The 13,059-nt window shown below is 46.6% G+C and overlaps 2 protein-coding genes across 8 annotated transcripts in view; one reads left to right on the forward strand and one right to left on the reverse strand.

The window, feature by feature from the left end:
* C9H11orf54 (chromosome 9 C11orf54 homolog) overlaps window positions 1-12,841 on the forward strand; it is a 126,053-nt gene extending 113,212 nt beyond the window's left edge. Inside the window, exon 9 of the mRNA XM_069614763.1 lies at window positions 12,197-12,841. Within this exon, the coding sequence (XP_069470864.1) occupies window positions 12,197-12,355 (159 nt within the window). The 3' untranslated portion in view covers window positions 12,356-12,841. The remainder of the gene's footprint in view (window positions 1-12,196) is intronic.
* The window catches only part of TAF1D (TATA-box binding protein associated factor, RNA polymerase I subunit D), a 531,982-nt gene that overhangs the window by 425,465 nt on the left and 93,458 nt on the right, over window positions 1-13,059 (reverse strand). The gene's annotated exons all lie outside the window — the stretch shown is intronic.

Below are 13,059 nucleotides of genomic sequence, written 5' to 3' on the forward strand. Positions count from 1 at the left end.
ACTCCGATTTTCTGCTTACTGTGACTATTCACTCCGTTTACTCCATCCTTCGACTCCATTCACTCCAATCATTCCCTCTGATCCATCCATTATGTCACGTCATGTGGGTATGCACGAGGTAGGGCAGTTTCGTTGTGTGTTTCGTCATTCGGTTGCTGGGGGGTTTGGACATTTAATAGGTGGTCATTGGTGTTATGGGAAGAACCATGTTTTCAGTAGTTTGCGGAATGACAAGTGGTCTTCGGTGAGTCGGATGTGGGGTGGAAGCGAGTTCCAGAGAGTGGGGGCAAAGGCTGAGAACGAGGATCCTCCTATCCTGACTGAGTTGGTGCTTGGTATGACTAAAAGGAGGGTGGAGCTTGATCTTAGAGTGAGCGGTGGGTGGTATGGTTTGAGCTTGTCTTACAGGTATAGCGGGCTGGTTTTGTGCACTGCTCGGTGGGTGATGCATAGGGTTTTGAAAATGGCACTTCGTCCAACTGGGAGCCAGTAGAGAGTACTGAGAGCTGGAGAGGTGTGGTCTCTTGGGCCCAGTGCTATACGCATTTTGGCCGCAGCGTTTTGTGCTCTTTGTAATTTAATGAGGTGGTATGCCCAGACTCCAAGATAGAGGGAGTTGGCGTAGTCCAGTCTCGACATTACAATAGACTGAACAGCGGCAAGTCTGTTAGGAAAGGAGAGGTAAGGAAAAATGCGTCTTTGAGGTGGTAATGACAAGACTTAGATACATTGTTGATTTGGTGAGAGAGGGTTAGGTCAGAGTCGAGAGTGCATCCAAGGTTTTTTTTTTACTGTGGCCGAGGTGGTGGGTGGATTGCCCATGGATGTGGGCCAAGGTAAAGGGTAGGGGAGAAGCTTGATTTCGGTTTTAGTGGGGTTTAGGAGGAGGTGGTTTGTAGTCCTCCAACGATCAATGTCAAGGAGGCAGGCAGGCTGAGAGTTGGCGTCTGAGTTGAGGAGTTTCAGGATTATTTGGGTGTCATCGGCATAGTTATAGCATAGGATATTGTGCGGGCGGATTATTCCATGGAGGGTGGACATGTAGAGGTTGAACAGGAGGGCTGGTAGGCACGCGCTTTGTGGTACGCCAGTATTGACTTGTCGGGCGACGGTAGCGAAGATGGAGAGGAGGGTTATTTGTTTCCTGTTGAGGAAGGAGGCTATCCATTTGGGAGCATTTCCACGGATTCCTAGGGAGTGGAGGCGGTCAAATAGAATTGAGTGGTTAATTGTGTCGAAGGCGGCAGAGAGGTCAAGGAGGATTAGTGCAGCGCATCCTGCAGAGTACGCAGTGATCTTCCCAGATTGGGGCCAGAGTGGTTTTGGTTCCGTGTCATGGTCTGAAGCCTGATTGTGCTGGGTCCAAGAGGTTGTTGGATTCGACAAACGCGATGCATGCAGTTCGATCTATGAGTTTAGCAAGGAGCCTGGTGTTTGAGATGGGGCGGTAGGTTTTTGGGTCGAGGGAAGGTTTTTTAGAAGAGACTTGATATGTGCAGTTTTCAAGGCGTCAGGGAAGTTTCCGAGCTGTGGGAGTCATTTAGGATGGTTCTTGCGTACTCTCCTGCGCAGGTGGATGAGAATATTTCTTTGAGGACTGAGGCAGTGCAGGGGTCAAGGGGGGAGCTAAATGGTTTCCGAGCAGAGAAAAGGTCAAGAAATGCGTTTCTCGAGATTGGTCTGAACGAGTCGTAAGTGGGTGGAGTTGGTGCCGTGACGGGTGGGGGGGTGATTGATAGAGCGGACGGATTATGTGGCGGTGAGAGGATGGCCAGTTTGTTGTTGAGAGGTTGTTCTGTCGAGAGCCGTGGTGTAGAAGTGGAGAAAGCGAGTCGCAGAGTGATTGAGATAGGATGGATTGGGCTGAGGTACAGGTTGGTTTGACGAATTCAGAACTTATTTTGTGGAGTTCTTTGGTGCGGTTTCCACAGTTGAGAATTTGAGAGTTGTAGTGGGCTTTTTTAGCTTTTTCGGATTTCAGCTTTATAGCGGAAATGGTGCAGGGCGAGAGTGGATCTAATTAGGTTGGTTTTACTTTTCCGCCTTTTGTGTTTGAGGGATTTATATAGTTGTTTTGCAATCTTCCGTTCTGGTGTAAACCATCTGGGATTAGGACCACGCCGAGCGGAGGATTGGCAAGTGGGGGTTAGAGGGATTAGTGAGATATTGAGCCAGTAGTCAAAGGAGTCGATGTTTAAGGGTTCATTATGTGGGATGGTTGAGGGAGGTCTTTGAAGCAGAGCTTTGGCAAGGTCAGGGAGGATCTTTAGTTTCTTCCAGCATTTTCAGCAAGGGGGGGTGGCGCAAGGATGGTCATGTAGGCAGGCGAGCGGATGGTGAAAGTGGCAATGAAGTGATCAGACCAGATGACAGGTAGAGGGGGGGTTAGATGTATCTGGTTGTGGGAGCTAAAGATGGCATCAAGGGTGTGTCCTTAGTGTGAGTTGGGGCGTTCATGTGGAGGCGGAGCTTAAGTGCATCAAGGCAGTCGATCAGTGAGTGGGTCATGGGGTTGGTGGGAATGTCTAGTCCCATATTGAAGTCCCTAGAAGAGTGAGAGAGGGTTGGTTTACTTGGATGGTGGCTATAGAGTCACAGAGGTTGGTTGTGAAATGTCTGTCATAGTCAGGGGTGTGGGGGGGTCTGTAGATGATTAGGAAGCTGTGGGAGAACGTCGGGGGGGAGTGATAGTTTGACGAGAAGCCATTCGCAAGAAGGAGTGATTGTCGGGCAGTCGACGAGTGAGACGGAAAAGTGTGATTTGAAAATGACTGCTAATCCACCTCCTCTAGAGTGTCTATTGAGTGGGATGAGGGAGTAGTCAGGGGGGGGGGGGGGGTTCATGGGCAACAGGGGCAAAGTCGCCAAAGAACCAGGTTTCCGTGATAAAGACTAGGTCTGGATTGTCAGATGCGAGGAGGTCAAAGATGATGCATGTTTTTTGCTAAGAGCGGGCATTAAAAAGGATGCATCTTACTTCGGAGTGGGGGGTTGTTCTGGAGGTTGTAGCAGTGGTGGGGGGAATTGGGCGGGTAGCTGGGGACGGTGGCGGGGGTGGGTCAGGGGTGGGAGGGATAGGAAGGGGGTAGGGTGGAAGCGGGATCTGGGAGGTTAATGATGCGGACCTGTCGATGGAGGTAGGGAAGAGTAGGCGGGTGGAGGATGGAGTTGGACGGGTGGGTGCGGGTAGGCAGTTGGACAGAGGGATTTGGGACTGGGGATTCGAGGGCGAGTCGCATGGGATTAGGGATGGTAGGTGAGTTGGGCGAGAAGTCGAGGGAGAGGGGTTGGAATTGGGATAGGGGGGGTGGTGAGAGATGGAGGAGATGGGTCGAGGTAGGAGGGGTGAGGAGTAGTGGGAGATTGAAGGGGACCAGGCTCGTTTTCTCTTTTCCAGGGGTTTGAGTGCAGTTGTGTGTGAGAGGATGGGGGAGTGGGGGGTGTGCGGAGGGCGATGGAGATGCAGCCACTGTTCTTGCCAGGGCGAGACGTGCAGTTTTTAGGGAGGGGAAGGGATATGGTGAGTGGGGTATGTTAGTGGGAGTCTATGGGGGAAAGGGCAGGGGGTGGAGGTGGGTCTGAGCGGGTGGGTGGTCGGTTCAGTGGTGGGAAAGGGAGGCTGCCTCTGGGGGGTTGAAAGGGGGGGGGGGGAGTATGCTCGAAGGCAGGTGGGGGGAAGGGACAGGAGAAACAGAGGTCTTCGGATGATTGGCGCGTCATCGGGCTCCTCTGGCTTGCGAGTTGGATAAGGGGTGGTGTGAGATCATGGTGGGGGGTGGGATGGTTTGAGATGGGAGGGGGGAGGAGTTACGGGTAGGGAGTGGGAGGCACGCCAAAATGAGGCTCTCACCCTGGACCTAGCTGGGAGGGATGGAGTCATGGCGAGGCGCGGGCAGAGTTTAAGGCTTGGATGTAATATCAAGAAGTGGAATTCAACACAGCGGATTCACTGCACAGTGGAATTAATGGGTACACTCAATATCGCTTGACCTCAATATGTAGTTGAACAATTCAATACAGTAAAGCCCTAGTGGGCGCTGAATGTTGTTTGGGCAGACTTTCCAGCTGCAAGATTCAACTCAGTGATGTTTGGGCACACTATCTGGATTTGAGTTCTACACAGTGCAACTTTGGGTAGTAGCTGGTGAAACTATTAGGGCACACTCAAAGTTGTTGGGCACGCATTCTAAATTTAGCTTCAGCACGGTAAAAAAGTTTTTAGGGGACGACACAGTGAAGCTATTAGGCACACTCAATGTTTTAGGCACATAATCTAGATGCAAGATTCAGCACTTTGACGCTATTAGGGTACACTCAATGTTGTTGGGCACACAGTCTAGAAGCAAGATTCAACACAGTGACGCTATTGGGCATACTCAATGTTGTTGGGAATACAATCTAGATGCAAGATTCAGCACAGTGAGGCTATAAGGGCACACTCAATGTTGTTGGGCACACAGTCTAGAAGCAAGATTCAACACAGCGACGCTATTAGGGCACACTCAGTGTTGTTGGGAATACAATCTAGATGCAAGATTCAACACAGTGACGCTATTAGGGCACACTCAGTGTTGTTGGGAATACAATCTAGATGCAAGGATCAGCACAGTGCGCTATTAGGGCATACTCAATGTTGTTGGGGGCACTTTTTAAATTCAGACTTTAAGACAGTGACACTAATAGGGCACACAATCTAGATATAAGATTCACCACTGTGTCGTTATTAGGGCACACAATCTAGATGCAAGATTCAACACAGTGATGCTATTAGGGCACACAATCTAGATGCATTTAAAATCCATAATATTTTAGCCTCCTCCAGATTTCAAATTGTATATGTTGATCCCACGACCAAGAGGAGATATAAACTGCAGGTGATTCATCTCTACAATTCTGTCACCAACTTCAGCTGTGAGAAATCTGAAGGTGTCTCACCTGCTAGTCCCCGGGGATCCGTCATGCAGGTGGTCAGGAGAATGCCATCGCTATTGGATCCATTTCTTGAGGCTGTACCAGTGAGGGAGGATCACCTGGATGTGGGGTCCTCGGGGGTTGGGACACACGGGTGAGATGCAGTATCCCCCTTCCTTTGACACATTTTCCCCCTCCTCTCACACAGGGCATTCTAAACCACTGCCCCCCTCCACCCTTTTCCAACACAAAAAGGTTTGCACAACACATAGGACAACGGACTAACACCAGAGCCGTTTACCTGACATGTCCCAATACAAGGGTCAGGCAATTGATCAGCATCACACACACCCGACGGCCCTTTCCCACAGGGATAAATGGTGGAGCCAGAGAGTACAGTATGAGCACGGCAGACAGCACAACGAGACGGCTAATCAGACGCGTCAATTCAAATGAAGGAGAAAGGCGGCAGGAATGGAGAGGGTGGCGAGGAGTGAAGTAACCTTGCCCATTTCATCACAGACCCGTGGAACCTTTGTGGAAGAGAGCCTAAGACAGCACAATTGTCTTGCAGCAGATGTCAACGGTACAAAGGGAAAGGGCAAGCCCACACCGATAAGCAGGAGCGAGGGAAACTCCTGCGACCGTGGTACCGGCCTTGACTCCAATGAAGAAGAAAAGCCAAGCGGTTCATCACAGCCGGCGAGTCGAAAGGGAAAACGATAAGAACCAGACTGTGTTGAGTGAGAATCGCAAAGGAGCAAATTCGAACCAAGTTCAATTAACTGTGGGAAGAACTGTAATAAGTATTGAAGGGGAGACCAGCTGCAGAGGGAAACCGGCACCACGTGGGTGCTAACCCGAGATATTCTGGTCCAGCCCCATATGAGACTAACTACCGATACCAGAAGGCCACAGGACAGCCAGCAGAAGAGGTCAAAGGGGTCATACTAAGGGTCAAGCAAAATCCCAGTACAATCGAAAGACTTTGATCTACAAACCAAGTGAAAGAAAGGGAAGTGAATCCTGCAGTGAGAAGAAACAAGGGAAGCGAATCCCAAGAGGGGCAAAGTCTAAAGTTCCAAGAAACAGTGTGTTTGGAACGGTTTAAAAAGACAGAGATTTGTGGAATACGATACAAGAAGGGTCAGCACCCACAAGAGGGTGGACCCAGGGGTGAAGCCATCACCCTGTATGAACTGTGATAAACAATTGAGAAGGATCAGCGCCCAGAAGAGGGGGACCCAAGGGTGAACCCATCACCCAGCGAACATTGGAAACAAACAGAACTTTTGTTTTGTTATTTGAACCAGTCAGGTTCTCGACTGCAAGAGACTTTCAAGTGAAGAGAGACTTGGCCATTGATGGCCGTGATAGCTGAAAGCTCAAGAGAGTGTCCCTCGTGCTGGAGAAGCCAGAGACTGTACTGTGCTCTGAGCTCCCATCTTACCCTGTGTCCAAAACGTGGGCAAGGGAGACCCAAGCTACCGCATGCTGACATATTTGAGAACACTCTTTCTTTTCTTGAGATCTACCCCACGTTGTGAGGTTTGGCAATAGGTTTCTTACTATAGGCCTTCTAATTTTGACACACCACCACTAGGACTGCCTTATTTTTTTTTTGATGGCCGACGCTTGCTCCCATCCTATATTTAGGTTTGGAATAGGTGTTTTTCAAACCTGCATATAACATTTATTGTTCAATTTTCACCCTTGAACTGTGATCACTTGTGTCTGTCTTACTTGTTGCCACTATAAGTTCCTCACACAGTCCAGAAGTACAACAACTTTTCCAGGTCCAGAACATGTGTATCAAGCCCATCCCTTGGGCCCAACAGACTTGATTGCTTCAATACTGTTTTTTCCACATTTTGGCTGGTAATGTATCTCCTGAAGAATGCTTTCTGCTGGATCAGATGAATTCTGGGACATGGTCACCATACATTGCTTTGGACACTGTTCCACCTCCTCTGATCTCTCCAGCCAATTCCGCTTCCGATTTATGCTTTACCGTGGAAAGATCTTCTGCCTGCAGACAGAACAGTTAATCTGCCGTGGTCCTCTTCATGGTCTCCCTAGCACTGCTTACACACGTTGTTCTGACTCCAGACTTCCATTTCCCACCCTGAATCATTTGCCTCAGCATATCAGCACACCATGCTTTCCGCCCTATTCATTTGCCATATCTCAATTCTAAATTATACCAATTACTGCTTGCCCCAGCATTCTGGGGATAAACAAAGCTAGATTTTGGCCACAGAAGATCAATCAATACCTCTGTACACCTGAAAAATTGTGCCATACTGTTAACAAAATGCAACAAGCACTAATCTCTTCTAAATATGAATTACAGCAATACAAGTCCCCTTTGGACTGCTATCTCCCATCAATCAGAGTTAATTCATGCAGATCCACTAGCTGATAAAGGTGTGGCTCATTGATGAAGACGGAATGCATATGATCGTCGCTAGTATCCCACGGCGGAACTTCGGGAAGGAAGTCTCTTGTAATTCAAAGTGTATTAAATCTAGACATCAGCGAGGTTCTTACTACTGTGCGGGACTATTAATAGCGGAAAAAGGGAAAGAAATATGTATCATCAACTTCTATAACAGCCCCCATATATCTGATCTTGATCGATTAACGAAGGCCAAGAGCTTTATAGAGGACCTACTGTATAAGGGCAGGAACAAAGTCATCTCTTATGTGTGGGGGGGGGGGGGGACTTCAACCTCAAAATGGGTGGGGGGGCAGTAAGGGACATTTTGGACCCTCATGAAGATATGGTGGAGAATATCCCACCCAGGCGTATGAGGGATGAGAGAACATGTCAAAAAGGCCTACAGTTTGGCCTTTGGCTGTTGGAATGGGGCTTTCGCATAGTAAATGGCCGCTTAGCTCCAGATATTCCTGGGGAAGTGACCTTTAATAGCCATCAAGGCAGCTCTACCATAGACTATTTTTGTATTTCGGTGAACCTTTGGGAACATGTTGCAAGTTTTGAGGTATCAGCAGACCTCAATAGTGATCATTATCCTATTTGCCTGTTACTCAAGGGCTTGCTGGGGGAAGGAGTCTCTAAGGATATAGCCCCCAACCCTTTGCTGGGAGTGCCTCCGGGCTCAAGAAGAATAAAATGGGGGAAAATCCAAGACGACGAGCTGCATTACAAAACAATTGGTGAGAATGAGCCCCTTGTGATGGACATTTTGGGTGACCACTTACATGCAGAGAGTGTAGTTGAAAAATGTGTAGAACTGTCAGACGCTCTCACAACCAAATTCACCATAGTTGCAAGGGCCACGGGGAAGACACTGAAGAGAGGGTGGTTCGATGAGGCATGTAAAAGGGCGAAGAAATCTCTGCTGCGGACACTCAAGGATGTTTTGAGCAGCAGATCTGTAATTGCCATAGCCAGGAAGGCGTATAGCCTGGAGCTAAAGAGGAGGAAACTGGAGATGGAAGGGTTAGCGTGGGAAGGTTTCCCGAGTGCTGCTTTGAGGGGGGACCAGAAGGCCTTTTGGGCCTATGTAAAAAATGGGCCGGAGAGCTGTTGGTCCGACATGGGCAGTGGTACCCATGTGGAAGAAGAAGCTTGGTTAACTCATTTTGGGAGCTTGTTTGGGTCAACAAGTATACAGGTTTACCATGTCTATGATGGGCCATGCCTGAAATTTGAGGTGGAGGAGACTGAAAAGGCCATTAGGCTTCAAGCGCATAATAGAGCCCCGGGCCCTGACATGATCCCCTCTGATCTATTTCGAGATCCTGTTGACTTATGGGCCCCACTTTTAACGGTGGCGTTTAATGCGTGCCTTCGATCGGGGAAGTATCCCCCCTCCTGGAAAAAGGCGATAATTTTCCCAATTTTCAAGAAGGGGGATATGTCAAGCCCAGGTGCGTATAGGCCAATATCATTGTTGGATTCCTCCTTTAAAATCTTTGGAAGAATTCTGTTGGCCCGAATTGAAACCTGGATAAGTGAACAGTCTATCCTTTCTGACATCCAATTTGGGTTTCGCCCTGGTGTGGGCACAATGGAACAAAGTCTCAACTTATACCTCTTAGTGGCTAACTCAGTATTTAGCCGGGGTGAGGCAGTTTACCTGGCTTTTATGGACCCGAGCACAGCCTTTGATAAAGTGGACAGAGCTAAACTCTGGGCTGTGCTTGGGTCCTTGGGTTGCCCTGGGGATATTTTGAAGGCGCTGGTTGATCTGCATACAGACAACCAGGCCTGTGTTCGTAGTGGTCCAGGGGGACATTGCACAGCCTGCTTTCAGGTGGGGTGTGGAGTAAGACAAGGCTGTGTGTTGGCCCCCATTTGTTTTTGTCTTTATATTAATGGCCTCTCCCAGGACCTTATTGATATTTTGGCAGACTTCCTGGTTCTGGGGGGTAGGGGTTACCCGGTACTGGCCTATGCTGACGATACAGTCCTTTTAGCAAGAACACCTAGGGCTCTACAGGCCCTGATCAATGCTTATGCAACATTTATGAATAACCTGGGTTTAAAAATAAACACAAAGAAATCAGCAGTCATGGCTTGTGTGGGCAGAAAACGTTCTGCCCCCATGAAGCCAATGCTTTGTGTTGGGGAAATCATACCTAGAGTTAAGGCTTTTGATTATCTGGGAATTAGTTTCTCAGAAGCACTAACCGGTGTAGCCCATGTGGCTAAACAATCAGCCAAGATGAGCCAACAACTAGGGGGCATCTTTAGATTTATGACCAAGTGTAAGGGACAACCACTGGATGTGATTACTAAGATCTACGGAGTACAAACCGTAGCCGCCACTATGTATGGTGCGTCCATTTGGGGTCTCCAGAATGCAGCCGAGATACAAAGGAAGGAGACAACATTTTTCAAAAACCTGCTGGGACTCCCGCCCAGTGTCTCTGGAATAGCTGTACACAGAGAAGTGGGCGTGGAGTTCTGGGAGGATCAGTGGGCAATGGCTCCACTTCTTTTTTGGGTCCGGTTATGGGCTAATGAACATGCCTCTCTCTGCCACTCCATTATTCATGCTGTGCTGGGCAGAGATGGATGGAAAAAAATCCCATGGCTTGTATATGTCTGGAAAATTCTGGGGGCAGCTAATCTAAGATCCCTCTTCCCACCCGCCATATTAATCACAAAGAGTGAGGGGGTGCAATATAAAATAGCATTGGGGGAGATTAGTGCGAGGAAAAGAATTCTGGAGGAGTATGGCCACAGATCTGGTCAATTCCATACCAGTATTAGCAGGCTCACAGGAATACAACCCTATCTGACTTGGAGCCCCCACAAAAAGGATAGGTGGTTGATCACGAGGGCACGGTTTGATTCCCTAAGGTTACTAGGGAATACCTATAAATGGAAAGGCTTCCCTGATTCTGCAGGTTGCCCAATCTGTGGTTATCATCTCGAGGATTTAGCCCATTTGTTGTTTTTCTGTACTGGATATGCCGGCATTCGTAGAGCGACCTTGATCCCTGCCCTTAAGAAGACAGCGATACGTTCGCAAAGGGCAGCTCTCGTGTTTTTATTGAGTGCCGACACGCCCTATACAGCGTGGGCACTGCTTATGTTTTTGAAGAGAGCGATGTTCTTTAGAAAGGGTCTATTATCAATGCAGGGTGATGCTAGTTAGTACTTTGAAATTTTTTTAATAGGGATTTAAAGTGCACCCTTTATTTCTAACTGATACTGTTAGTGTTTTTAAGGGTTTTAATCATTCATGAAATTATTTGATTAGTGTTTTTATGGTAGATTATCTAGGTTATAAATGCCTATGATTTTATCACTAGGAAGTGCTTTATGAAATGTAACTTTATTTGTGATTAATTGTGGTTTTTTTTGTCGTTTAATGGATTTTTTATAATCCGAATAAACTTGTTTGACTGACTTGACTGGAAATGTTATCATACCAAGCCTTCAAACAAATCTCTCCTGTGTGAAATAAGGTGGTCAAATTAGGGGGTGGTCACACCTGCCAACACTGAAACCCAGGTTTCACAACTCTGTCACAAGTGGGACCAGGAGGCCAACTAATTATATCCCCCAAACAGTGCACAAACATGGGCAATCACATAATACAAACAACCGACAGGCACAGATGGTTTTGAAGGCCAAGGTCAATGTTTGCCAGCTCGCCCTCTTCCATTTCTAACTCACTATTGAGTGTTCTGCTGTAACCACGTTGAATAACAGTTACAAAGTAGAAAAATAAGAAGGCATATTTGTTCTTCATAATCATCACCATCCTGTGAGTTGTATTGCTTTGGGGTTGCGCCTAAAATGTGGCTCTTTTGGAGGTAGGCATCATAAGAAGCAGAAATAACAACTTCTCTTTAGAAATATTCCAACAAACAAATACAATATTACTCCCTTCCAACTTACCCCTCTACTTGCTGACTAACTGTGACCAATAAAGGTTGCAAACTTTATTTGTCCAAATCTTTGCAGCCCCACCAATTGTTTTGGCATCTCTTCGGCAGGCAAATTGGGTGACCTTACTCATTCAAGTGTGCATGAGCAGCTCCATATATCTAGAACTTAATTTCTGTTGCCGGCGTCAGAGTGAAATCCCTCCCATTGTCACTCTTATGTTTAATAAGGTAATAATCTCTGAGAGGAACATTGTTTCTATCAGAAAGAACATTGTTGAAGTGAGTTTTAATCCTGCACATTTTGTTTGTTGAGACATTAACAAAAATGCAGAGTTTTTGGAGTATAAGAAAATAATAAAATGTTCTTAAATTGCTCAGATCTCGATCAAGTATATTATTCCTGTACTTAAAATATCAAGAAGGATTTTTGGAGTCACAGGGTTTGACCCTTAATTTTCCCAGAAATATGTCCTTTCTAGTACAGTAGTGATGCATCTCAAAAGCCAATACTCAGTGGTGGGTACATTATGTAATTTACACTATATGGTCCGGTCGACTATTACTAAGAGATCGCTACTTACAATATTGGAATTGTAAAAATTGTTGCTTGCCTGCTTCAAGTGGTGAAGCAGGTCTTGTAACATCTTCTTAAGCTTAAACCTGTGTCTTCATTGAGATTTTACTCCTACCAGCCATTCACAAAATGTGGCTCTATAGTAGTGTAATGAACAAACAGCAACATCGCACCACTTTCCTTATGTGCCCTACACTGATTAAAATAGTAACTGACAAGGCTACCCCCCCACCACCCCAGACACCTGAAGTATCCTTTTGTTGATTATGTATTTTGAATCATCTGTTCCCTTCTCTTAGGTCTTCCACTGTAAAACACGCGGTTTCCTTTTTTTTCCAGGGGCTTGATTTGCGACTGGAGCATACCCATTGCTTTAGCCACCACGGTGATGGAGGCCACTACCACTACGACATCACGCCAGACACCATACAGTACTTGGGATACTTTCATCCTGCCGAGCTCCTTTTCCGTGTTGACAGACCAGGAAATTACAAATAAATTGAAGCAAGATTATCTCATCGTCTTCAAGAGTAAGAAGTGTTACAGTAGTTCCAAGAGCTGCAATGTTGCTTACCCCATATGGACATAGTCATGTGTGTTTGATACACAATAGATGGATTCAGAGAGATAGACCTTATTAGGGATATAGATCTATAAGCTTTTCCAACTAGTGCAAATATGTAAAAGTATTCAAACATTTGAAACATTCCTCAAAGAAGAAGCCACTCCAAACACAGTTTCTCTGAACTCCCAGTTTCCCAAATAGGCGTCTGATTGCAGATCTAAATGTCCCCAAAAACAGTTCAGGAGAATGTTTAGACTTTTCCCACCATGCGATGTGGTAAATCTGTGTTGGACTCATTTATGAGGTTCGCCCAATTGTCAAACTGATAACCTAATGAAACGGAGATCGATTACAACCATCAAATAAAAGACCATTTTCACAAGTACATTAGCTCAATAAATCATTCTACTTGACAGTAATGCACCTCAATGCCTCTCAAGTCATTTTTTTTAAAATGCAAACGGTCTGCTAAATGATCATGTTTATTCGAAAGACTTGTGAACTAAAACTTTGCTAATTATGGAAGAGAGTTAGAATACGGGTAGATTAGTTATTTTATTGGGAATGTCATGAGAAAGCTCTCATCAGTGCTGCTGGTTCTCTCAGCACCAATTAGGAAAAGGGAAAGGAATTCTAC

This window comes from Ambystoma mexicanum, chromosome 9 (genome assembly GCF_040938575.1).
Source record: "Ambystoma mexicanum isolate Mex_15411 chromosome 9, UKY_AmexF1_1, whole genome shotgun sequence".
Classification (NCBI taxonomy): Eukaryota; Metazoa; Chordata; class Amphibia; order Caudata; family Ambystomatidae; genus Ambystoma; species Ambystoma mexicanum.